Source organism: Ursus maritimus, unplaced genomic scaffold (genome assembly GCF_017311325.1).
Source record: "Ursus maritimus isolate PB19 unplaced genomic scaffold, ASM1731132v1 scaffold_14, whole genome shotgun sequence".
Lineage (NCBI taxonomy): Eukaryota > Metazoa > Chordata > Mammalia > Carnivora > Ursidae > Ursus > Ursus maritimus.
Genome location: NW_024423786.1, coordinates 8,346,795 through 8,374,281, shown reverse-complemented (window position 1 = coordinate 8,374,281; position 27,487 = coordinate 8,346,795). Strand labels below are relative to the sequence as shown.

At 47.3% G+C, this 27,487-nt stretch overlaps 1 protein-coding gene across 15 annotated transcripts; it reads left to right on the top strand.

Annotated features, from left to right (window-relative positions):
- The first annotated feature begins 70 nt into the window (after window positions 1–70).
- TTLL3 (tubulin tyrosine ligase like 3) lies at window positions 71–27,442 on the top strand. Of its 15 annotated transcripts, XM_040628487.1 has the most exons (15): window positions 71–446; window positions 645–736; window positions 2,761–2,929; window positions 3,071–3,168; window positions 4,280–4,408; window positions 5,157–5,271; window positions 6,012–6,110; window positions 7,008–7,091; window positions 7,389–7,584; window positions 11,227–11,375; window positions 14,935–15,178; window positions 16,360–16,795; window positions 23,618–24,053; window positions 24,729–24,955; window positions 25,152–27,442. In XM_040628487.1, exons 1-15 carry the CDS (start codon window positions 86–88, stop codon window positions 25,497–25,499), a joined length of 3,183 nt encoding a protein of 1,060 aa, XP_040484421.1. In that variant the 5' UTR covers window positions 71–85; the 3' UTR covers window positions 25,500–27,442. The 15 variants fall into 15 exon arrangements, with proteins under 15 accessions (XP_040484421.1, XP_040484416.1, XP_040484424.1 ...); XM_040628482.1 differs by having other exon boundaries at window positions 2,764–3,168; XM_040628490.1 differs by lacking the exon at window positions 4,280–4,408.
- The last annotated feature ends 45 nt before the right edge of the window (window positions 27,443–27,487 follow it).

The following is a 27,487-nucleotide window of genomic DNA, read 5'->3' as shown; positions in this document are numbered from 1 at the left end:
AGAGCCCTGCTCCCCTGAGAGGTGGAGGCGCGCAGAGGGGAGGCGGGCTCTCACGCGCTGGGAGGGGGCGCGCGGCGAGGGGCGCATGCAGGGCCCTGGAGCGGCGCTGCTCCTGAGCGCGGGGGAGCTGGGGGTCGCGCACCAGGGCTCCGCCGCCTGGTACTGCCAAGAGGGCGGCTGCACCAGTTCCCCCGCCCCATGGCCCTGGGCGTGCCACTCCGAGTTCCGGCCTCCCGAGACTCAACCTTGGCCCGGGCCCGCCTCCGCCTGTCCCGAGGGGGTTCGCGCAGGCGGCAAACGCTGGGCTTGTAGTTCCGCCTCTGCGTGCCGCCTAGGCCACGCCTTCGAGTCGCTGGCCGAAGGCACCCACGCCCAGAGCGCCGCGGATCTCCGCCCCCTCGGGTCCCCGCACACTCCGGCTCCGGATGATGCCCAGTTGCCGGATGGTGAGGCCCGTTTCGGCCCGCCCATCGTGGCCGGGGGTGGTTGCAAGGACGAGAAGACTTGGGGTGGAGGGATTGAGGGTTCGGGAGGTGTGGGCATCCGGATGAAGGGTGTTGAAAGGAGTGTGGGCGTCAGAGGCCGGGAGAGACGGTAGGCTGAGCCTCCAGCCTGCCCCATCCCTACTCTGCATCTTTCTGCAGGTTCGCTTGCCCTCTGGCGAGGATTCTCCAAGCCATCTCACCACATGGGCCGGCTCAGAAACGCCAGGATCCACGTGGAGAGAGCTGTCAAGGTCGGAGGGGTCTGGGGGTGTCTTGAAAGGGCCCTCAGAGTGGCTTAGCCTCCCTCCCTGAACTGTCTTCTTATATCCTTTAAAAACAAACGAACAAAACCAAAAACCGTGATCCCACACCCATCTTAAAATATTCCCAATTTTTCAGTACCCTTTTGTGGCGGAATTGTCTGACTTCTTTACCTGGCATTCACCCCTTCAGCTCTTACCACTCTGGTTCCTTGCCTTTCCGCATTCCCATCAGGAACCACTCTAGTCAAGGTCACTCATGACCTCCAAGGAGGCAAATCCAGCAGCCTCTTTTTGTCCTAATCTTGGTCTGGTACCTCCTGTTATTCTACACTACTGCCCCGCATACCCTGCCCCCTTGGCTGTCTGTACACCCCTAGTTTTTCTTCCTCCCTCCCTGGCTGCTGCATTACAGTTGCCTTTGAAGGCTCCTTGGAGCTTTCCTGGTTCCTTGGATTCCTCCCCACACCTATCTCCTCGACTGTGAGTCCAGTAAATGTGCTGCGCCCTCTAGGTGCCCTTTCAAGCCCAGCCTCTCCTCTGACTCCACACTTCTTAGATCCAGCCCCCTACTTGACGTCTCCACCTAGAGAGAACTTAGAAGCATTTCAAACCCATGCCCCAAACTATACTCTTGATTTTCCTGCCTAAACCTGTCGTTCTCCCTAATCTCCTGTCTTCCTCATTGACCAGTTACTCAAGCCAGAAATATGATCTTTCTGTTCGTTCACCCACACATCTAGACAACCATGATTTTTTTTTTTAAATAAGTTCTGTGCCCAATATGGGGCTTGAACTCATAATCCCAAGATCAAGAGTTGCATACAGTATTGACTGAGCCAGCTAGGTACAGGGTCACCACACATCTAATCCCATCAGCAAAACCAGTCACCTCTGTTTCCAAAATAGGTCTCTACTCTGTCACATTCTCCACATTTTCACCCTCATTTTAGCTATTGTGATTTTTCTCCTGCACAGACCACAACGGCATTTTATTTTATTTATTTTATTTTATTTTTATAACAGCTTTCTAACTGGTCTCCCTGCTTCCCTCACCGGCCCCTTCATCTGTTCTCTGTATAGCAGCAAGCGAAACTTATAAAGCGTCCAGTCATATCAAGCCCTCACTTTGTCTTTATTGCTTCATGCTACTCTTAATATAAAATCCAAGTATGTTCAAGGCCTGCAGGGCCTTCCACAGTCTAGTCGCTACCAGCTTCCTCAGGAGCTCTCCCCTCATTTTTCACACCCCATTCTCCCTGGCTTCCTTCCGGTTTCTTCTGACCTCTCTCCAACCTCAAGACCTTTGCACATGCTTTTCCCTCTGCCTGAACTGCCATTTGCCTAGCTCTGTACGCTCATGGCTCCTTCTTACCCTTCCCATGTATGTATTTTTGGTCTCTCTGAGTCCCCCTTAAATACCCAGTTTTGGGAGCCAGCCAACCCAAATCTTTGCTCTTTCGCTTAATCACTGTGTAGCCAAACTATTCAACCTCTTTTTTGCCTCTGTTTCATAACAAGTTAAATGGGGATAAACAGCATCTATTAAAAACACATATTATTGGGGCACTTGGGTGGCATAGTCAGTTAAGTGTCTGACTCTTGGTTTTAGCTCAGGTCTTGATCTCAGGGTTGTGAGATTGAGCCCCACATTGTGCTTTGCACTCAGTGCGGAGTCCGCTTGAGATTCTCTCACTTTCCCTCTGCCCCTTCTGCTCATGCTCCCTCTGTCTCTCTCTCTAAAATAGATAAATCTTTAAAAAAAATACATATTATTGTTAGTAATATATATAAACTAAGCAGTGCATAGAAGGTGCTCAATAGTTGTTAGCTATTACCATTATAGTTATTACTCTACATATTTATTTCTCTACTTGGTTATAATCTATTTCCCCTGCTGGAACATAAAAATTCCCTGAAGGCAGAAATCAGAACTGTCTGGTTCCCCTCTATATCCCATATGTCTGGCACTTGGGTGATACTTACTGACCAAGTATCCTTCTCTCACCTTACAGCAGAAAAAGATCTTTATGATCCAAGGCCGCTATCCAGTGATACGGTGCCTTTTGCGCCGGAGAGGCTGGGTGGAGAAGAAGATGGTCCATCACTCTGGCACCACCCTGTCACCACCCCAGAAGGATCTCGATAGCTCAGTAATGGGTGATAGTGACACCACTGAGGATGGTAAGCAGTTCCCTCCCTTTCCAGAGGCTTCCCCTCCTGAGTCCCTTTCCTTTGGTTCCTGCTATCCCAGGATTGAGACTTTGGTATGGGTCTATGGGGCAGGGACAGGGCCCTCACCAGGCCTGGGCTCTACATTCACAGAGGATGAAGATGAGGATGAGGCATTTCGGCCACCACAGCTGTTTGACTTTGATGATTTACTGGAATTTGATGACCTAGATGGGACACATGCTCTGATGGTGAGGGCCCCTGGGGGGCTGGCAGGGAGGGGTTGAGAGGGAGAGCACTAGAATCCAGTTGGGTGACCTCAGAGAAGTCCTTTCCTTCTCTGGGCCTCAGTTTCCCTATCTGTAGTAAAAACTGATTGCTTCTATTAAAGCCTGGATGGGCCAGCAGAGTGGTGAGGGACACAGTGGGGCTCAGACAAGGCTGGCCTGAGATCAGAACCCTGCTAGATTATATCAGAAGCCAACATAATCTCCACACCTGGTAATTCCTCCAAATAAAAACCCTAGATTTCGCATCCTTCCTCTGCCCCTGGCAAGTGAAGGCTGGAAGGAAGGGCTTAAAAAGCTCTGAAAGAGGCTGATATGATGATGTGGAGGTGAGGACACCTCTGTATTGAAGTGAGGACACTTGGCTTTGGATCTTGGCACCACCACTTCATAAGCTGAACTGTACCAAATTGCCATTTTAGTATGTCAGGAAAGGTTGAACACTGGCAATTTCATATGGCTCAAACGTGTGAGCCCTTGGACAAGTCACTTGCCCTCTCTGTGCCTCAATTCCCTCATCTGTGAAAGGGGGATAGCAGTAGCACCTGCTTCATAGGGTTGTGGTGAGGATTAAATGAGTTGATATCAAAAGCACTTAAAAAGAAAGAAAGGAAGAAAGAAAAGCACTTAACAGGGCCTGGCATGTGATGTCATTGCTTATTAGTAACCCTACCTCCCAGAGCTGTGGGAAAGTTAGAGGGGGAAGAGCCCTGAGAGAGCCTTTGTCACACGTTCTGTGCCCGTCAGCTTGGAGTTACTGTCCTGCCACCGAGCAAGTCACCGATAGCCTTGGGCCGAAATAAAGGTGTGGCATTCAGTTGTGTGGCTTAGTCACTGCGTAGGGGCATCTGGCCAAAGGAGTTCTGCAAGCCAGCCTGTTCTCTGCTCACAAGTGTGTGCCCTGGAGGAAGAGATGTCTTTTCTTACCATACACAAAGTTGGGGTATGGGCTGGAGGCTACCTCAGAAGCATCTTCTCCTTCCATTCACCCACCCTGCTCAGCAGGCCGGGGAGAAGGTTCCTCAGGCCTTGTGCTGCCCACACCAGCCTCCCCTGTCTCCTCGGCTCTCCCCAGTCCCGCCTGGTTCGGAACGAGGTCCCCTATTTCATCTGGACCACTCGGCGGGATGTGCTGGACTGTCGCTTCCTCTCCAAGGATCAAATGATAAACCACTATGCCCGGGCTGGCTCCTTTACCACAAAGGTGGGTTCCCCAGGGGAGCAGGCATGGCAGCTTCTTACCCACTAGCCCTTGGGCCAGCAACTCCACTCCCTGCTTTCCTTACCAGGAAGAGAGAGTTCTCAGGAGGTGGAGAGGTATATAATTCAGTGGGATTTGGAGTCAGGCAGGCCTGGGTTCGAATCCAACCCCTGCAGCATGTCTGGCACATATAGACATAATGACTAAAATAGACTCCAGGATCCAAAAAGGATCTGGAGCCAGAAAAACACCCAAGTCCAATGACCATAAACAAGAGATCCCTTACCAACTAAGCAAAGGATATCCGGCTGCTGGATCCATTCTGTCTCACCTGGGTTTATTAGGTTTATTAACAAGTGACTTCACCTCTCTGAGCCTCGGTTTCCTTATCTTTAAATGAGAACACCAGTAGGACCTATCTTGTAGGGTTGTGGTGAGAATGAAGGGCTTTGTTATTGGAGCATGCTGTTATGTTATTGGTGTGGGCTGGAAAGGCTTCCCAGGGGAGGCAGGTCTTTAAGAATGTGAAAGGCTGGGTAGGAGGGCTGTGGGGCATTCTTGGCAGAGCAGACTGCATGGGCATACACCTGGCGATGGATATGAGGGAGTCAGGCCTAGCAAGTGCGGCAGAGGCTCTGAGAACACTCAAGCAGAGTCTCCCTGAGCTGTCTAGGTGTGTGCCGAATGTGGGGAGTCCCTTGAAGGTGTCTGGGCAAGTCCCACTGTGCCCTCTCAGCAGCTAACTCCATAGGTGGGTCTATGTCTCAATCTCCGGAACTTGCCATGGTTTGATGAGGCTGATGCTGACTCCTTCTTTCCGCGCTGCTACCGCCTGGGGGCTGAGGATGACAAAAAGGCCTTTATAGGTAAGGAGATGCCAGCCCCATGCCTGGACTCCCAGGCCGTAGCATGAGGGCTAAAACCCTTGTTCATGTTAGAGAGCAAAAGCCTCTCTTCATGTCTTCATCCACTTCCTCCTCCATCCCCTATCCTACCTTTCTCTAATGTGTCTCCCTTAATGAACTTCCTAGCTTGGTCAATCCAGACCTCCAGAAGAGCTTAGATAGCTTAGACTGCAATCTAAAGCAGGTTCTAAAAGTTGGTCAATGGGTTGAGTTTGGAGTCCACTGTATGTTCCAGGCCTATGTCAAATTCCATGGGCTAGATTGGGTTCCAAATCTAGAAAATGCTCTAGACTTTAGGCTCCTAAGGCAGAATAGTTTCCAACTTCAGAACATGTTCTAAATTCATGGCTGGAATTTGTGTTCAGATTAGATGTTAGGTTTAAATTCATCTCTAAACCTGACATAGGTTTTGTGCTCAGGTCTGGTTCTCAGGCTAGAATAAGTATCAAAAGTGGATCAGGAACAAAAGGGGAAAATGAGATGACAGGTTTAGGCAAGATTCTGAAGGCAGAATATGAGCCATGTCAGATTCTTAGGCCTAGTTCTACAACTGAACAGGAGCCAGGTTCTAACCCCGGAGTGTAGAGTCAGAAGGTAGTTAGGTTCCGGATCCAGAATGGGGCAGGTTATGATCAGGTTCCGGAACCAGAACAGGCTTCGAGCCTAGGGGCTGAGCAGGGTATCCCCTGCCCCGGGAGCAGAGGACTTCTGGCTGACAGCTGCCCGCAACGTTCTCAAGCTGGTGGTAAAGTCCGAATGGAAGTCATACTCTATCCAGGCAGAAGAGGAAGAGGCTCCAGGTAAGTCCTGTGGTTACCTCCACTTCCCTCCTATTATATTTATCTTCTCACCCACCCATCCGTTTATTTACACATCTCTCTGTGTATTAGCCACATTTATCTGCCCCTCCACCACCCCTTCCCACCCATCCATCCCTACATCTACCCACCCACTTGTTCATCCATCCATCCATCCATCCATCTACTCATCCATCTACCTTCCTACTCACCTACTCCTGCCCACTGGGCTCACGTTCACCTGCCCATCCATCTATCCATTCATTCACCCATCACCCCTCCTATCCCCCCAACTGTCGTTCTACTCATCCATCTACCTTCTCTCAGCTCCACACTCCCTTTCCATCTGTCCACTCCCCCACCTTCCTACCTACCCTCCCACAAACCCACCTACCCATCTATCCCCCTGCTTTTAGGGGTTCTCCTACCCACCACCCATGTATCCTCCAGCCCACCCACTCATCTGTTCTTCTGTCCCAACCACCCAGGCACCTGTCTTCTCTTCTATTTGTTAATCAATCCACTGCATCGTTCAGCTCTCTGTGGCCAAGCACTATAGAGAGGACAGGCTAAGAAGACATGGTCTGTCCCTGCCTGTGTGGAAGTCACATCTCTGATGAGGAAGAAGCAGTGGAACCATGTAGTTTCACGTGGTCTGAGGACCCCTTGTGACTTGTGGAGGGGGACACAGAGAATCCCCTACTGCATGTTGGCCCAACCCACTGCTTGCCCTTCCTTTCTGTCTTGGAACTTAGTTCCTACCTCAAAGTTCCCATCCTCTAATCCAAGGGCCTCTCAGCCATGGATTCAGGGAAGTCAGGGGCAGCTCTACTGGATGGAGGAAAATCCCTGCCTCTTCCAGAGAGAGACCTCTCCATTGCTGTCTCCTGGGTGTGTCAGGTGCAAAGAAGACTGTTGTGTGCCAGGATCAGGGACAAAAGGGCCTCAGGTGTGTCCGAGGTCCCAGGAACAGAGAGGCTGCAGGTGTGTGCTGGAACTACGGGTGCTGAGAAGCTCTGGGGCATTTAGGGTGGAACCTCAAGTGAATGACAGGGCCTGGGACAGTGGGGCGAGTACTAGGGTCACCAGGGAATTCAGAACAAACTCTCAGGTAAGTGACAGGTCCCAGGACAGTAGGGGATACAGGTGTGTGCTGAGCCTCAGGTGTATTCAAGGTAAGGCCTCGGGTAAATGGCAGGCCTTGGGGTGGTGGGGGCCGTGGCATGTGGCGTGTTATATACCTTGCATGTCGGTTAGTAACAGGCCCCTTCCTATCTTCAGGAGACAAGCAGCCCAAGAAACAGGAGAAAAAGCCAGTGATGGTGTCCCCAGAGTTTGTGGATGAGGCTCTGTGCGCCTGTGAGGAGCACCTTAGCAGCCTGGCTCACATGGACATCGACAAGGACCTGGAGGCGCCACTATACCTCAGCCCTGAGGGCTGGTCCGTCTTCCTCCAGCGCTACTACCAGGTGGTGCAGTGAGTACCGCTGCCGCCGGGGCCGTGGGGCGTGCTCAGGTTCCCCTTGCTCTCGGGGGGCTTCTGTTCTGAGCTGATGCTCAGGGACAGACCCTCGACATGTAGTGCAGCCCCACTGTCCTCCCCAGGCCTCCCCCTTTTGTTTGCCCTGCTGCTCCTGCTCCAGAGCCCTCAGGGACTCCCACTGCCTTCATGATAGGTTCCAACCCATTCGGCCTGCATCTTGCCATAGCGTAACGACTAAGCTCATGGCCTGCGCCATCAGATAGTCCTGACTTCGCTGCTTCCGAGCTCTCTGACCTTGGCAACATCACTAGTCTTTCCGAGCTCTACTTTTCACTTGCAAAATAGATTTTAAAATAATGTCTACCTCAAAGGTAGGATTAGACAGGATAATTTGTGTTCCGTGCTCGGCACAGACTCATGGTATTCACTCACAAAACGAGACTCTGTTAAGTTGTTTAGCTTTTATCCTGGAGGCCAGTGTTTCCTAAAGTGTGTTACCTAGGATGCTTAGTTCTGCAGGACAGAAATCGATTTTATGAAAGAAAGGCTTTTGTGGTGAGTTGCATTTGGAAAACACTGGGTTAAGCAAAGTTAATTAATTCCTTGATGCAGGACTTTTCAGAACCTGTGGGTGGTGGTAACCTCTAAGAGAGATACTGTGTGCAGTCTATCCTGTAGTTACATGACCCCTGCCCCCGCCCCGCTGCAGGCATCCTGAGGGGCTGTATTTTCAGAACACACTTTGGGAAAAGGTTCTTGATCAGAGGAAGGGAGTTGAGTTGAGACCAGGATTCGATTCAGCAGGGGTGTGCAGGAGAGAGAAAGGGAGAAGCGCCCCAAAGGCAGGAGAACACCCAACATTTGTTGAGCACTTCCTATGTGCCCAGCATGGTGCCAGCCTCCAGAAATGAAGTGTAGTCCCTTCCCTCAAGGGGCACACAGCTCTAGTGGGGAGGCTTGCAGCAAGCCTGGTGGGGTGCTAAGGGCCTCAGCCGGGGTGGTTATAGAAAGGAGTGGGCAGACTTAATGATTTTGACAGGGGAGACTAAAGAACTAATAAGTGAACTTTGAATGAATGACACGCTGACCAAACCTGCATCATTGATAAATAATTCATTTGTATCTTTTTTAAATGTTAGAAATTAAAAACTAGATGACCCTATACTTTACACTTAACTACCAGAAAAGTACCGGAAAAAGCTACCCTTCTTAAACTAAGAATTATCAAGACTGATTTAGAACGTTAGATGTAAAGAACACGAGTCCTTTGTATTTCTAGACGTGGGGCAAGTTCTAGAGGGCCATAGGCACTTCTCAAAAGTCGGGATTACAGAAAATATTACATCATATAAGGACACCTGGCTGACTCAGTCGGTAGAACTTATGACTCTTGGTGTTGGGACTGTGAGTTCAAGCCCCACGTTGGGCACAGAGCTTACTTAAAAAAAAAGTGCCTTGGGAACATTTGTCAAAAATATTTTTGCGGGGCGCCTGGGTGGCTGAGTCAGTTAAGCATCTGCCTTTGGCTGGAGTCATGATCCTAGGGTCCTAGGATCGAGCCCCTCATCAGGTTCCTTGCTCAGCAGGGAGGCTGCTCCCCCTGCTTGTGCTCTCTTGCTCTCTCTATCAAATAAATAAATAAAATCTTTAAAAAAATTTTTTTTAAATTTTTTAATTCTTTAAAAGATTTTATTTATTTATTTTTGTGTGAGAGAGAGAGAGAACACAAGTGGAGGGGAGAGGCAGAGGGAGAAGCAGACTCCCCACTGAGCAGGGATCCCGACGTGGGGCTCCATCCCAGGACCCTGGGATCATGACCTGAGCCAAAGGCAGATGGTCAACTGATTAAAAAAAAAAAAATTTTTTTTAGTAACATCATATGACATATATAGTGTTAAGTGGTTCACTCGTAGAAGTTATAGATCATTAGCTTTTGTTAATTCATTCAATATTTACTGCTGTGTTTTCAACTTTTTTTTTTTTTTAAAGATTTTATTTATTTATTCAACAGAGATAGAGACAGCCAGCGAGAGGGGGAACACAAGCAGGGGGAGTGGGAGAGGAAGAAGCAGGCTCCTAGCGGAGGAGCCCGATGTGGGGCTCGATCCCATAACGCCGGGATCACGCCCTGAGCCAAAGGCAGACGCTTAACCGCTGTGCCACCCAGGCGCCCCTCAACTTTTTGAAACAAATCCATGACTCCCCAGCCAGGCTTTTATCAAGATTGACTTCCTGCAAAAACACTGATTGCTTTTTTCTTTTTTGTTAAATACAAAAATCACATTGTCATACCTAACATACTTTTTCGAACACGTGCCCCTGCCTTCCTCATTTGACACTTTCCTAGGCCAAATCACAGGTTTACTGAGTAGAGTCTCTATGCCATGGCCCACAGAAAAGTTTCCAGCAAACCCTCTGGAAATAGAAGGGTCAGGGCGCAGGTGGGAATATTCCTAAGAGGCCTTGCCAAGCCCTCTCCATCTGGCTGCTGTCTCTGCTTCTGGTGCTTCCCCACTGGGTGCTGCTGCCTCCTTAGTATAAGATCTAGAAGTTCTTCGTGGCTGGAACACTCGTAAGGCTAAGATGTAAAGGGGGATTAGCATCTGATGGAAGCTTTCTGCCTGTTCAGTCAGAGGGAGAGGAATGGGAGGGTGTGGATGAGGCTGCCGTCTAGAATATTCCATGACTTGGTTTAGGTCAGGACGCTTGTGTTCTGTAGGGAACAGAGTCCCTCTTTGTCCATGAACCCTTATCTGTACAGCCCAGTGCTGAGGCAGGCAACCATTTATCCAGTCAACAGACTTTGTCGGGAGCACGTAACAGTGTCAAGTATCCTGCGGAGGGAGTGGGAATGCTAAACAATCTTCCTGCTCCTACGGAGCTTGGACTCCAGTGAAGGGAGACAGACAATAGCCAAATAAGCTTTGGTGTGGGGTTTGGTAAGTGATGAGAAGAGAGATAAGCCAAAGGGCTGTGTGATACAGATGTGCTTGGAAAGAATTAGACCAGGAAGGGACCCATCTATCAACCAGTTGTAGGTCCACGTTTGGAGGGGAATGAACCCCAAAAAGCACCTGTGGGTAGAGGGATCAGGCAGGACAGTTTGCATCCTGGCTCAGCCACTGAACTCAATATGTGGCCTTGGGCGAGTCTCTGAACTCTCCCAGCGCAGTTGACACTTCTCCAAAATGGGACCAGTAGTACTTCCTTGGCAGGGCTATAGAGAGGATTAGTGATAGCATCTGTGAAGCCCCTGGCACTGTGCCTGGCACGTAGTGGTGCCTCATCATCAGATGCTGGTGTGATTAAATTCTGCCAAAGGCAGTTTATTGTAATAAAAGGGAGGTGACAGAGGTGGAGTGTTAGGGTGGGATGGCATGTAAAATGTGGAATTTTCTCCTCCTTTCCTATTCCAGCATTCTCAGATGGCACCCTGGGCTCGTTAGAATTTGGGGGGCAGCTTGAGAATGGGGTGGAGGTTTGGAGGAGACCTCTCTAAGTCTCATGGGGAAAGGTGTGACCCTGGCTGGTTGGACCATGGCCGGAGTGGGGGGGAAAGGCTCGTGTCTCCTCTTGCCTTGTCCACCAGGCTGCCCCCAGACCCAGCCCTGCCCATGTCCCATCATCTCCCCACAGTGAGGGGGCAGAACTCAGGCACCTCGATGCTCAGGTCCAGCGCTGTGAGGACATCCTGCAGCAGCTGCGGGCCGTGGTGCCCCAGATGGACATGGAAGGAGATCGCAACATCTGGATCGTGAAGCCGGGAGCCAAGTCCCGAGGACGAGGTGGGAGTCAGCCCCTGCTTCCTACACCAGCGCCCTACAGCCTGCCTCTCTAGCTAGAGGCCAGGGAGGCTAATAGTGCAGGCTGTATTGGGGCCAAACTGCCTGGATTTGAATCCCAGCTTTGCTACTAACATGCTGTGTGACCTTGAGCAAGTTACATCACCTCTGAATTGCAGTTCCCTCATCTGTGAAGGACGATCATAACCCCTTATGAGGTGAGGATTGAACGAGGTGGTGTGTCTCAAGCTCAGCATGGTGCCTGACACAGAGCGATCACTCCATGAACGTTCGCTGCTCTGATGGCGATGTCCTCTTCTCTCCTGCCCTCCTGCCCTGGGTTAACGCATAGGTGTGTCTGGTGATACTCGCGTGCAGTAGCCTGTCATCTAAGGGCTCTCTGATTTGACCGGTGCATCCTTGTGAAGTGGCATAGTGTTAAGGGTATGGGTGCTGAGAGCCAGACACATCAGGTCAAGCCCAAACCTTGCCTCCTACTGTCTGTAGGACTTTGGGCAGGATAGTTAACTTCTTCTCTACCTCATTTCAGCATTTGGTAAATAGAACCAAAATTCCCTCCTGGAGAAGATTAAGTAAGTATAATATGTGCTTCTACATAGTAACTGCTATGCACGTGCTATTATTTTTAGCTATTATTCTGGCTGCTCAGCCCAGTGGGAGGAATTACAACAGGAGAGCCAGCAAGTGGGGGTGCTGCATTAGCCCAGCCTAAAAAATCTGGTTACGGACTCAAGAGATATGGAAAACAGAGTTCTGAATTCTTCCAAATACTGTCCTTGGATGAGTTTGTTCATGTCCAAGTGAACGGTCCAGACACTGTGGGACACTCCTCTCAGGGGTGTCACTTCAAAACCAGCATGTTGGTTTGAAAATACTTGTGTGGTTTTCTTCCAATTATGAAAATATGTATTTATTATTAAAAACAAAGAAAGAGGGGCACCTGGGTGGCTCAGTCGGTTGAGCATCTGCCTTTGGCTTGGGTCGTGATCCCAGGGTCCTGGAATTGAGCCCTGCATTGGGCTCCTTGCTCAGTGGAGACCCTGCTTCTCTCTCTCCCTCTGCCTGTCACTACCCCTGCTTGTGCTCTCTCTCTCTCTCAAATAAATAAATAAATAAAATATTAAAAAAAAAAAAGAAAAAAGACAAAGGGCGCGTGCATGGCTCAGTCATAAGATCAGGCCCTGCACTGAGCTCTGTGCTGAGCGTGGAGCCTGCTTGGGATTCTCTGTCTCCCTCTCCCTCTGCCCCACCTCCACCTGCCCGTCCCACTCTGCCATGTGCCTGCGCTCATTCTTTCTCCAAAAAAAAAAAAAAAAAGGAAGAAGAAAAGAAAAGAAAGAAAAAAGGCCAGACAATACAGACAAGTAGAAAGAAAAAAGCAAAAGCCACTCTTGGTTTTATGGAGATAACTACTATTAACCGTTCAGTGTGTTTCTTTCTGTACTTTCTTCTATGCATTTGAGGAGAGAGAAGGAAAGGGTGTGTGTGTGTGTGCATTTTATTTTAAACAACATATTCTGTAGCCTTCTTTTCTCATTTATTGTATCTTTCCATATCAGTTAGTATTACTCATTTCTTTTTTGCACTTCTCTTTTTCTTAACAATAAATCTTAGAGATCACTTCAGTACATCTAGATCTGCGTCTTCTTCTTTTTTTTTTCCTGTTTTTAACTTACTGTTATGGACATGCTTCCTTTTTTTTTTTTTAAGATTATTTATTAGAGACAGAGAGGGCCTGCTCGCTTCGAGTGGGGGGAGGGGCAGAGGGAGAGAATCTTCAGGCCTACTCCCTGGTGAGCACTGAGCCAACATGGGGCTCTATCCCACAACGCGTGAGATCACGACCTGAGCTGAAACCAAGAGTGGGCTGCTCGACGGACTGAGCCACCCAGGGGCCCCCATGGACATTTCAAAATACACAAAACTAGAGAGAATAATACAGTGAATCCCCATGTACCTTGTGCCAAATTTCAGCATTTTATCTCCAGTTTTTAGAAAAGCTGAATTAAAAAGTACATGTGATACTCCATTGAAAAGGGTATATATGTGGTGTAAATATACAACTCAACAAATTGTCGCAAAGTGTACACACTTGTGAAAACAGGACCCAGATCATGAAATAATATATTACCTGTACCCTAGAGGGACCCTCCCAGGCCCCTTCCAGTCTCCATGTTCCCCCACAATGGTAACCCCAATTCTAATTTATAATACTATAGATTAGTGGTGCTTAGTTTGGGATATTACATTAAAATACAGTATGTGCAGTCTTATCTCATTAGTTTTACAGCTGCATACTCCACTCTTGTTTAGATACACTGTCATGGGCTTACCTGATCCATTTCTGATGGATATTTAGATGGCAGCCAGTTTTTTTTTTCTATTTGTTTATTGATTGATTGCTGTTACAAGCAACACTATGATCAACATCCTTTGCAGATATCTTTGTGGCCTTTCCATTCATGTCCTTAGGATAAATTTCTAAAAATGAAATTGCTGGGTCAAAGGACATGAACAGCCTTCATTTTGTTATACAAGGCGTCACGTTCTTGGGAATCTTGGTGATCATACTGGCCATTTGAGAAAGGATCCAGCTTGGGAACCAGGCACAGGTGATTCTGTGCCATTAGCAAGTCATCAGGCCGCTTTGGGGACCAAAGAATGAAGGAATGAAATCGATTTGTGAATATGTATGTTTGCAACATGACTCTGATAATTATCAGCATTAAAAATCATGCTTTATAAATATAAGATACTTAATGTCACTTGTTATAAAAGAGATAAAATTAAAATAAGATAACCATTTCTACCTAGAAGAATGGCCAAAATGATCAATAGTGTTGGGCAGGATGTGGGCAGTTACATAATCTCATACACTTCTGCTGGGAGTGCAAATTGGTAGAACATCTTGGGTAATATAAAGTGAAAACATGTACCTTTCCCTGGAGCCAGCAAATCCACAGTAGAAATTTATCCTACAGATAACTAATAATGATGTTAGGAATTAACATTTACTGAATGCTCACCATGGGCCAAGAACTATTCTAAATCTTTCATGTGTTTAGATGTATAGAATCTAACCAACTGAGGCACGTAGACTCTCTCATAACTTGGAAGGATATACGTCGGACCTGGAAGGAGCAGTTGGCTGCCTCTGGGAAAGACGTATTTTTATTGTATACCCTTTTGTACTGCCTACTTTTTGTTTTTGTTATTTTATATTCTTAATTACTGGGGAAAAAAACTAATCAAAGCCATATATACACATGGTTTTTTAAAAAGCCCGGTATGGTTTGAATTTTTATCTGTGCATATATTACTTTTCAATCAAACAGAAGTGGTTAATTAAAAAAACAGTTTTCATCTTCAGCAGATTCTCAGCTTTCCCAAACGGAAGAGGGTTCTGAGGGAGGCAGCCTTGCATACTTAGCCCTGTCAGTTCTGTGCTGATGAGGGCTTAAGATGAGCTGTCCGTGGTCCCCCTGGCCCTTCTCCTCGCCGGAGCTTGACCTGATCCCTGACCACTCTGTTTCCCCCTTAGGCATCATGTGTATGGACCACCTGGAGGAGATGCTGAAGCTGGTCGATGGCAACCCCATGATGATGAAGGACGGCAAGTGGGTGGTACAGAAGTATATTGAACGGCCTCTGCTCATCTTTGGAACCAAATTTGACCTGAGACAGTGGTTCCTGGTGACTGACTGGAACCCCCTTACCGTGTGGTTCTATCGTGACAGCTACATCCGCTTCTCCACACAGCCCTTCTCTTTGAAGAACCTTGACAAGTGAGCCCTTCCCTTACCTCTTCTGAGTTCCCGTCTAGCTGGGGAGCTGACAAGGGACAGGTGGTTCCCCAGTGCCGTGTTGGGCTCCAAACACAGACTCCGCAGGCAGTCAGGTCCTTCATCTGTCCAACAGATACCTACCAAGGGTGTTCTAAGTACTTGGGATACAGAGTGACCAAAATAAGAGCCCAGTTCCCAAGAGGTCACATTCCCGCACATAACCCGGACGTATATGAAATGTGTCTGCCCACGTCCTACCCAACAATGTTTGCCATTCTAAGTAGAAAGTGGTTATTTTATCTCTTTTATAATGAGTGATGTTAAGTATCTTATGCTCATAAGGCATCATTTTAATGCTGTTACTCATAAATAAGCAATGAACGTAATAAGTAAAATTATCTAATAGGTTGAAAGATGATACATGTTATTAAAAAAAAAAAGAACATAGAGCAGGGTAAGGGTGTTCAGGAGAAATGCGAAAGGAGAGAGGCACATTGCAGCATTAGCTCGGGGGTGAGACAAAAGCCTTGTTGAGCCCTGGGTTCAAGCTCCATCCCTGCAGCTGCTAAGCTGTGACACTTAGGTCACATGAAACCTATTTAAGCTTCATTTCTCACATCTGAAGAATGGAGGCAGTATTACGAAACTCATAGCTATCAGTTACTGAATGCTTTGTACGTGAAAGGTGCTAAGCACTTCATGCATATTTTCTCAGTCATTCATGAAACCGGTGAAGTGGGTCCTAGTACTACCCCCATTTTACAGATGTGAAGGAGCACTTGGGTGAAAAGATCTCACAACTAGTCGGTGGTGAAGGTAGGCCTTGAGCAGTCTTATTTTTTGTTTTTGTTTTCGTTTTTGTTTTGAGCAGTCTTGCTGACTACAGGGCCCACACTCCTACCCACCTTCGTACCTTCCAGGCCCAGGGAGGGCTAACTGAGACTAAAACACATGATACTGTGGCCCCGTAGGGAGTGTCCTGAGAGGGATGAGACTGGTTCTGGCCCTAGAAGAATGTAGCAGGGCCCAGGCCTTTGTCCTTGTCCTTCCCTGCAGAGCCCCATCTCAAGGTGAATGGTGCGGGGTGGCCCAGGGCTGGTTCCAGGGTCTGCCTGCCTTCCCCACATTTGGGTGGGTGAGGCACAGGGAGCCAGAACCCAGCTTTCTGCTCTCTGCCCCAGCTCAGTGCACCTGTGCAACAACTCCATTCAGAAGCATCTGGAGAATTCATGCCACCGACACCCGCTGCTGCCCTCAGACAACATGTGGTCGAGCCAGAAGTTCCAGGCCCACCTGCAGGAGATGGGGGCCCCAGACGCCTGGTCCACCGTCATCGTGCCTGGCATGAAGACTGCTGTGATCCATGCCCTGCAGACCTCCCAGGACACTGTGCAGTGTCGGAAGGCCAGCTTCGAGCTCTATGGTGCTGACTTTGTGTTTGGTGAGGACTTCCAGCCCTGGCTGATTGAGATCAATGCCAGCCCCACCATGGCCCCCTCCACTGCTGTCACCGCCCGGCTCTGTGCAGGCGTGCAAGCCGATACCCTGCGTGTCGTTATTGACCGGCGGCTAGACCGCAGCTGTGACACAGGAGCCTTCGAGCTCATCTACAAGCAGGTGAGGTGGCACCCAGGCAAGATCCCGGGGAGTCTGCCCCCTCTTCCAGGCATCCCTATAGTGAAGCACAGGGCACTGCAGTCAGACAGACCTGGTTCAAGTTCTGGTCTGGCCACAGTGACTCAGTTACAGCCACTTCTAACCTTGAGCCTCCATTTCCTCATCTGTAAAATGGAGATGCCGTTACCATCTTTCTCATAGGGTTTGGGAGGATGAAGGTAAGTTAGTGTGTGTGGATGATCACTACGATCCAGTCATTGCACTACTGGGTATTTACCCACAGAATACAAAAACACTAATTTGAAGGGATATGTGCATCCTGTGTTTACTGCAGCATTATTTACAATGGACAAATTATGGAAATAGTCTAAGTGTCCATCAATAGATGAATAGATAAAGAAAATGTGGTATATACAGTGAAATGTTATTCAGCCATAAAAATGAAATCTTGCCATTTCCAACAACGTGGATGGAGCTAGAGAGTATAATGCTAAGTGAAATAAGCCTGTAAGAGAAAGACAAATACCATATGATTTCGCTCACATGTGGAATTTAAGAAGCGAAACAAAAACGAACAAAGGGAAAAATAAAAGATAAACCCCAAACCAGTCTCTTAACTATAGAGAAAAAACTGATGGTTTCAGAGGGGAGGGGGGTGGTGGATGGGTGAAATAGGGGATGGGGATTAAGGAGGGCACTTGCTGTGATGAGCACGGGGTGATGCATTGAAGTATTGAATCGCTATATTGCTATACCGTATACTGAAGCTGATATAACACAGTATGTCAACTACACTGGAATTTAAAAAAATCAATTGTAACACTAACAACAATAAAAATATACATGTGGCTCATATTTCCGGAGAGGCATATAGCAGTGTTCAAAGCAAAACCTCCCTGGGTTCAAATTCCTGCTCAGTAACTATGAGCTGCGTGCCTTTGAACAATTTCCGGACCCCTCAGGCTCTCAGTTTCCTCATCTGTAAGCGGGACTGCAAGGTTGTGATAATTAAATGAGTTGACATAGGTAAAGCCCTTCAAAGCATGCTCGAACATAGTGCTGCAGGTTTTAGCTATTGTTACTACCTAATAAGGTTGTCAGGTGTTTCACATTGGCATCACATGTAATGCCTGGACGTACAGTAAGAGTCAGTGGAAGCTGCTGTTATTATTATTATTATTTTACTATTTTTGTAATAATTTTACTCCCCTTGTTCCAGAAAGAGATTTGAGTCTCCTTATTGGAATAGAATAAGATTTTTAAAAATCAGTCAGAAAACCAATTTCAAGGGTTTCTGAACTCTGTAAGTTCTCTCTCGTGGCAGTTAAATAAGTATCCTAACCCTAAGTGTTACTCTGACTAGGATTCAGCTTCTACCAAAGTTTGGCCACAGGTAATGCTGATCACATGACCCAAGTGTCCTGGTCTTTGTTACTGATCATAAATTAATATTGGCACTTTGGTTTCAAAAAACGTAAGTGAAGGGGCGCCTGGGTGGCACAGCGGTTAAGCGTCTGCCTTCGGCTCAGGGCGTGATCCCAGCGTTCTGGGATCGAGCCCCACATCAGGCTCCTCTGCTATGAGCCTGCTTCTTCCTCTCCCACTCCCCCTGCTTGTGTTCCCTCTCTCACTGGCTGTCTCTATCTCTGTCAAATAAATAAATAAAATCTTTAAAAAAAAAAAAAAAAAACATAAGTGAAGGGACACGTGGCTCAGTCAGTTAAGTGTCTGCCTCTGGCTCGGGTCATGATCCCAGGGTCCTGGGATCGAGTCCCACATTGGGCTTCCTGCTTGGCGGGGAGTCTGCTTCTCCCTCTGCCTGCTGCTTCCCCTGCTTGTGCGTGCTCTCTCTCTCTCTCTAATAGATAAATAAAATCTTAAAAAACAAAAATGTGGGGCTCCTGGGTGGCTCACTCAGTTAAGTGTCTGCCTTCAGCTCTGGTCTTGATCCCAGGGGATCAAGCCCCGTGTCCAACTCTCTGCTCAGCAGGGAACCTGCTTCTCCCTCTCCCTCCGCCTGCTGCTCTGTCTGCTTCTGTGTGCGCTTGCTCTCTCTCTCTCTCTCAAATAAATAAATAAATCTTAAAAAAAAAAAAAGAGGTAAATGAAGAAATATAAGGGCAGCAAAATAAGACAAAACCAAGGGGGAAGGGAACATTCTAGCACAGTGGTTCCCAAATGCTGGTTCACAGGCCAGAATCACCTGGCAAGCTTTCCAAAGATACAGGTGTCAGAAGCCACACCCCCAGAGATTGATCTGAAATGTCTGGTTTAGGGACTACACATCTGCATTTTTCAGATGTCCTAGTTGTCCCGAAAGTCTTTTTTTTTTTTTTTAAGGTTTTATTTATTTATTTGGCAGAGATAGAGACAGCCAGTGAGAGAGGGAACACAAGCAGGAGGAGTGGGAGAGGAAGAAGCAGGCTCATAGTGGAGGAGCCTGATGTGGGGCCCGATCCCATAACCCCGGGATCACGCTCTGAGCCGAAGGCAGACGCTTAACCGCTGTGCCACCCAGGCGCCCCACCAAAAGTCTTTTATAGCTTATTTGTTTTTTTTTATTTATATTTTAAAGATTTTATTTAATTATTTTAGCAAGAGAGAGCATGAGCGGAGGAAGGGCAGAGGGAGAGAGAGAGAGAGATTCTCAAGCAGACCCTGCACCAAGTGTGGAGCCCAATGCAGAGCTCTATCCCACGACTCCAAGACCACAACCCAAGCCCAAATCAAGAGTCAGATGCTCAACGGACAGAACCCCCCCCCCAGGCGCCCCGTTTTTGCTTTTTAAACTAACATATAATCAAGATAGTCACTTGGCATTGGTTGTTTTTGTCTTACTTTTTTTCTTTTATAGATACTCCCACTCAGAAAGGAGAGTCAGGGAAGGAGGTACGCAGGGAGCATTGGTCCATAGCAACTCTGAAATCAGGCCTGGCACGTATTTCCAGTTTTGCTATTAAGGACCCATTGTTACTTCCTAGGAGTTCTTCGTGGCTCTTGCTTCCATCCATTGGGATCTCAGTTTAGCCCTGAAACGTCCCTTCCTTTTCCATGAACGTCCTTTATAGTTCTTAGTCTGTTACCTACTCATAGAAGTTTAGGGGTACAGAAGCTTCTTTCATTTCATAATTTATCTGTCCCTTTCAGTCCAAGTGGATATTTTTAAAAACATTGTGGATTTCTTATGTATCAATTTATAATCTGTTCTATTACACAAAAGCCATATCCACAAATCTTGGAGAGAACTCTTCTCCCTGTGAGGCTGCTGTAGGACAATAGCCCTCACAATTATAGAAGCCCTACGGTTAACAGAGAGTGCCCATAACCCTCTCTGTTAACTTAAAATGTTTTAAAGATTTAAACACAAGACCTATAGGTATGCCTTGGGATGCTTAAAAAATCTGTAGCTGCTTGAAAGGACTTTGATCTCTCTGAAGTTTTTTTCTTATTGAGATGTAATTGACATGCAGTATTATATTCACTTAAAGTATACAATATTTGTATATGGATATATTCAATATTTGTATCTGTTGTGAAATGATCACCACAATGAGTCTAATTAACATCCATTACCACACAGTTATAATTTTTTCTTCTGATGAAAACTTTTAAGATCTACTCTCTTAGCAACTTTCAAATATGCAGTACAGTATTAACTATAGTTACCATGCTGTACATTATTACAGCCATGATTTACTTTTTTTTTTTTTTAAGAGAGGGAGAGAGGGCCAGAGGGAGAGGGAGAGATAGACTCTTAAGCAGGCTCCATACCTAGCACAGAGCCTGACAAGGGGCTCGATCTCACAGTCCTGAGGTCATGACCTGAGCTGAAATCAAGAGTCAGCTGCTTAACTGACTGAACCACCCAGGTGCCTCCACGATTTACTTATTTTATAACTGGATGGTTTGTATCTTTTGACCCCCTTCATCCATTTCGCCCACTGCCTCTGGCAACTACTAATCTGTTCTCCATCTATGAGTTCAGAGTTTTGGGTTTCGTTCTTGTTTTTATTTTTATTTTAGATTCCACATTTAATTTACATCATGAGATATTTGTCTTTCTCTCTAACTTATTTCACTTAGCATAATGCTCTCAAAGCCCAACCGTTTTGTCACAAACGGCAAGATCTCCTTCTTTTTTGTGTCTGAGTGATATGTGACACACAGTCACGTTTTCTTGATTCATTCCTCCATTGATGGATGCTTGCTTCCATGTCTTGGCTGTTGTAAATAATGCTGCTATGAACATGGGGGTGCAGATATTTATTCAAGTTAGTTATATTTTTTTTCCTTCAGATAAATACTCAGAAGTGGAATTTCTGGATCATATGGTAGGTTTGTTTTTAATTTTTTGAGGACCGTCCATACTATTTTCCACAGCGGCTTCACCAATTTATGTTCTTACTAACAACTCACAAGGGTTCCCTTTTCTTCACACCCTTACCAACACTTGTTGTTTCTTACCTTTTTGAAAATAGCCATTCTAACGCATATGAGGTGATATCCCATTATGGTTTTGAATTGGATTTGCCCCAAGATTAGTGATGTTGAGCACCTTTTCATATGCCTGTTTTTATATCAGATTGGTTGTGTTTTTGCCATTGAGTTACAGGAGTTCTTTATATATTTTAGATATTAGCCTCTTATCAGATATATGATTTGCAAATATTTTCTACCATTTGGCAGGTTGCCTTTTCACTTTGTTGGTGGTTTCCTTTTTTGTGCAGAAGCTTTTTAGTTGGATGTAGTCCCATGTGTTTATTTTTGCTTTTGTTGCCTTTGCTTTTGGTATCAAATCTAAAAAATCATGGCCAAGACTGATGTCAAGGAGCTCAGTACTGCCTGTGTTTTCTTTTAGGAGTTTTATGGTTTCAGGTCTTAAATTCACTTTAATCCATTTTGAGTTGGTCTTTATGTGTGTTATAGAAAGTGGTCTGCGTTCTTTTGTATGTGGCTTCTAGTTTTCCCTGCACAATTTATTGAAGAGACTGTCTTTTCCCCATTGAATAGTCTTGTACCTCCTTTGTCATAAATTAATTCACCTTGTATGCCTGGGTTTATTTCTGGGCAGCTCTGTATTCTGTTCAGTTGATCCAGGGGTCCGCTTTTATGCCAGTACCATACTGTTTGATTACTACAGCGCTGTAATATAGTTTGGTAAGAGTGATGCTTCCAGCTTTGTTCTTCTTTCTCAAAATTGTTTTGGGGGCTCCTGCCTGGCTCAGTTGGTGGAGTGTGTGACTCATGATCTCGGGGTCACCCACACTGGGTGTAGAGATGACTTAAAAATAAAAATCTTAAAAAAAATTGTTTGGACTGTGCAGGGTCTTTTGTGGTTCCATGTGAGATTTAGGATTGTTTTTTCTATTTTTGTGAAAAATGCCATTGGAATTTTGATAGAGATTGCATTTTATCTGTAGATTGCTTTGGGTTGTGTGGACATTTTAGTAACATTAATTGTTCCAATCCATGAGCACTGAATATCTTTCCATTTATTTGTGTCTTCAGTTTTTTTCATCAGTGTCTTAGTTTTCAATGTGCAGGTCTTTCACTTCCTTGATTACATTTATTACAGGTTTTATTCCTTTGGGTGCTTTTTGATCTTCTTTAATCTAGAGGACAGACACTGCTCCCCCCCCCCCCATAGTTTGTTTGGATCTTTTGAAGGGATCAGGCTGGTTGTTTTGTAGAATGTCCCACATTCTGGATTTATCTGATTCTTTCTTCGTGGTGCTGTTTAGCTTGTTCTTCTGTTATCTCAATGTCCTATAAACTAGAAGTCAGGCCAAACAGCTTGATGAGGTTCAGGTTAAACGTTTTTGGCAAGAACACTTGAGAGGTGATGCTGGGTGCCTCATATGGTATCACAAGGCACGCAGTGTTGGAGTGTCTCCTGATCAGTGATGCTCAGTCTGGCCACAGGGTTAAGGCAGTGGCTACCAGATCTCTCCATTGTAAGTTGTATCCTCCGTCTTGCAATGATCACTTTCTTTGTAAAGTGATGCCTAGGCTGTGTCCACATGACACATTTTCCTGTCATCCTTTTCACCGACTTGTTTTGATACCCAGTTTTGGTTCTTGCCTCTTTTATCTGTTGGGCTTTGTGGGAGCTCTGGTATTTGTATTTTTAACAAGCTCCAAGTGACTCTGATATTTAGGCAGATTCTAATCAGGATTCTTTGTTGACACAGAAAATACCCTAAAAGGGGGTCGTTAGGAAGACACAGAGGGCTCTCCAGGAGCCTAGCTACAGGGTGTACGGCTGGCTTAATAGGAACTGAAAATTGCACAGGAGCTTCTCTCTTGGACCTTTTTCTCTGCCTCCTTCTGCAAATTTGCTACTTCATTATCTTAGTAGAATGCCTTCGTTAAGGCTCTTAATTTCTGCTTCCCCATAATAGGTTCATGCAGGGCTCCAGGCAGGCTCCAAACCTCTTAGCTATCTGGGTGACATAACTCAAATTCTGTCTGCAGAGAATCTGGCTTAACTCAGGAAGCTGTCTATCAGCGTTGGCTTGCGGAGCAGAGCCATCCGTACACATTCCAGCCGGGCTGGGGGAGCTTAGGAGGGCAAAGGGTAGGGAGTGCTGGTGGTAGCATGGCTAAGACTCCCTGACTCTACTGGGTTACTAATCCCAGGGGCTCTGTGACTTTCCAGGTATTGATTCAGGCCTCCGGAGCCAGACTCCTTAGAGGACAGAGATGGGCTTCCTGTTTCTTAGCCCAGAAATTAATTTCATCCATATCTGCCCTGATTCCTTCTGGGCCTGCGATTCCGGCATCACTGTCTGAACAGGCCTCATCTCCTCTTCTTTCCCACAGCCTGCCGTGGAGATACCCCAGTATGTGGGTATCCGGCTCCTAGTAGAGGGCTCCACCATCAAGAAGCCCCTGGCAATGTGTCACCGGCGAATGGGGGTCCGCCCAGCACTCCCTCACCTGCTGACCCAGAGAGGCTCTGGGGAAGGCAAGGACTCGGGGACCCTTACCCACAGGTCCACTCCTAGGAAAGTTGCTGGGGCCAGGAGCCTGGGGCACACTGAGAAGCCAGCCTCCACTGCCACCACCTCGGCCCCTGGAAAGGGGAAGAAAGGCAAGGCGAAAAGTGCCACAGCCCTGGTCTACCCCAGTCTCTGGAAGTGGGAGCCCCCCAGCACCAGGATGGGCTGCATTTTCACCATGACCTTTGCTAGTGGGGACAGGCAACCCCACCCCTTGAACAGATTGCCATTGAGTCTGAAGAACCCCCAGGCCCTGGGTAAGACCATTCCCCTCAAACACCCCAGGGTCCCAAGGCAATTTCTTCCTGCTCTCCAAGCCCCCCCTCCTAACCACCTGGATTTGCACCCCCACCATAGCCCCACCAAAAAGACACCAGTAGCAAGTAAAAGCCACCACTTACAAAGTATTTTTTAAGAATGTGCGACCAAATGAGTACAGTTCCCTCCAAAGTAGCCACCCTGCAAGGCAGTTGGACTTCTTTCAGATGCCAGGACAGTCCCAGGTCCATCTCTCTCCAGAGCCCACGCTCTTCCTGCTGCAGTATTCTGCCTTTGCCTCCATGCAAAGTTGCCTCTGGGGGAAAGGAGCTAACATTTGTACAGCACTTAACAGCTCCTTTAGTCCTCACAACCTAGCAAGGTAGGTGCTATTATCCCCATTTTCCAGCCGAGGTATCAGGAAGTTTAAGGAAGTTGCCCGAGGTTGCACATCTCAGAAGGGGCAGAGCTGGGATGCAGACCCAGGTCTGTTGGACTCCAAATCCTGTGTCCTTCCCACGGCCTCTGGAGGAGGAACTGGGAGGGCTCCATCTGCCATCTCACACCCCAGCCCTCATCTTCCCCCACCTCCCCACCCTTCACGCTCTCCTTGAGGGGCAGCTGGTTGGCTTTGGACCCTCCCCAGGCCCTCATGGCCCCTTTCGCTCCCACAGCCCCTTACCACTTCCCCAGCCTCCACACCAAGGCCCGGCTGCCTTCTCCCCATGTGCTCCGATCCCAGGGGCGGGTCCTCAGACTGCAGCACAGCAAGGTGGTGGGCTCTAAGGCCCTGTCGACCACAGGCAAGGCCTTGATGACTCTACCTACTGCCAAGGTTTTGATTTCCTTCCCACCAAACCCTGAGCTCAAGTTGGCATCCAGCGTCCTGAAACCAAGAAAGGTGGGCCTTGAGCTGTGACTCGCACCCTGGCGGGCAGTGCTGAATGCTGGGCTCTGGGGTCAGGGCTGGAGGGCACAGGCAAGGGCAGGTCCCAGACTGGCTGGAGCCCCAAGGGAAGGGCTTTTTCCCTCAGAACCCCCTTCCGGAACAAATTTCCTGATCATCTTTTCCCCCTCTTCCCCCCTTTCACACCGAGGCTGTTGCTCCCCAGCGCCTTCGTGGTCCCCATCCTGGAAGTGCCTTGTGGCCTCTACCCTGCGAAGTTGGAAATCTTCCTAGCACCCACAGGAAGATCAAGGCCAAAGGCAAGTTCAAGGCCAGACTCTGTGACAAACCCAAGGCTGAGGCATGCCTCATGAAGACACTGAGCCTTCCAGGACCCCTGCCTTTTATCAGTGCATACCAGGGACTAGGGGGTATGGGGGAACATAAGGCTAGAGAAGCCCTTGCCTCGGTCCTCACTGCCCCTATCCTGGATGCAGCGCCAAATAAAACGGAGCAAGTGAAGTATCCTGGGCTTGGCTCCATTTCTATTGGAGGGTGAAGAGAGGGTAGGCTGGGGCCCTATAACCCAAGGTCCAGAATGAGAGCTAGAGGCCATCAGCAACCCTTCCACAAAGCAAAGGGCCAGAATTCCACCCCTTAGCAGACATGGGTCTCCTACACAGAGACTCTCTGGCATCTCTGATCTTGGATTGGGGGATAAGCCTCACTTTGTAGATGAGGAAACGGAGTCTGAACAAGGAGACATGGCTTGCCCGAGATCATGTGGCAGTGAGAAGCCTAGGTAACATATTGCCAGACTGCTCAGCACTGGGAGATCCTCAGTCCCCAAGCCCAGGGGAGAACCTGGCCTAGCAGCAGAGTGACATCTAACAGGCATGTCTCAACACCAGCCCTTCTGTAGAGGGAGTCGGTCATGGTCACCCAGAAAAGAAATATCCAGCCAGCCACACCCATCTGAAAAAACTTTGGTAACTCTTTGTAGTGAGTTGAATGGTAGCCTCCTCTCCCCCAAAAGATACATATGCCTGGAACCTATGAATAACTTTATTTGGAAAAACAGTCGTCAAAGATGTGATTAAGTTAAAGATCTTGAGATGAGAGTACTCTGGATTGTCCAGGTGGGCCCTAAATCCAATGACAAGCGTCCTTGTGGAGAAGACACAGACGCGAGAAGACCACGTGAGGATGAAGGCAGACTGGTGTGATGCAGCCATGAGTCAAGCCTTACGACCACCAGAAGCTGGAAGAGGCAAGGATTCATCCCTAGAGACTTCAAAGAGCACAGCCCTGTTGACACCTTCATCTCAGACTTCTGGCCTCCAGACAGATGTCAGAAAACCCGTCTCTGTTATTTTAAGCCACTTAGGTTGTGCTAATTTTGTTACAGCAGTCCTAGGAAATGAATACACTAGTCAAGTGAAGATAACGTATACTCCAGCATCTCTTGCATTACTGAACCAGGAAATGCTACATGCAGGTTCACCCCAGTGTTAGGCTAACAGCTGAATGACATTAACAGTAGAATGGGTAAACTGGTATGGTCCTGCACTGGAATTCAAACCCACACCATACATCACAGATGCATTTCACAGTGTGGAACAAGAACAAGTCACAAATATATATATATATACACACACACACACATATATATGTACACACACACAACACATATATATACGCGTACACACACACCACACACACACACACACACACACGCATCATGACTCCATTTACGGAAACTTCAGAATTGGGCAAAAGAAAATACATTGTTTAGGGATGTATATGTATGTGGAAAAACTTAAGCAAGGAAAGCTCCCATGTCAGGGGAGGGGGTTCCAACCTAGACTGAACAATAGAACCCCTTTGGGAGCTTTGAAAAAGATTGATGCCAGATCTCCAGCCCAGACTGCTTAAATTGGTATCTTTGGGGTGCAGAATCCCATGGAAGGAAGGGGCTTTATTAAAGCTTCACTGAGGGGGTTCTACTCTGGGGTCAGTGTTGAGAACTGCTACCCTAACAAGGAAGGAGAGGCATGTTTCTATTTCGTCCCGAGTGGTGGTTATATGGGTGTCACCTTGTAATTATTCTTTAAATCACAGAACTATTTATGTACTCTTTGTATGTTTGATATATTTCCCAGTTGTTTCAGGTAAAAGGTCTCAGATCTTCACTTCCATGAAGTCCCCGGAGTAGTCAGATCCATAGAGACAGAGGAGATTGGCAGCTACTGGGGACTGGGAGGAGGGGAAGGGGCATCAGTGTTTAATGGGGCAGTTTCAGTTCTGCAAGATGATGGGATGTGACAGTTGCACCACAGTGTGAATGTACTTAATGCCACTGAATTGTTCACTTAAAAATGGTTACGATGGTAAATTTTGCTATGTGTATTTTACCACAATTAAACGACAACAAGAAATCAGACATTTCCTCTCAGCTAGAATTGGGACAGAAACAGCCAAATAAAATGACCACATATTGAACTCAGCAGAAAGCATGCTCCATGATAAATGTTTACTTTCTCAGCG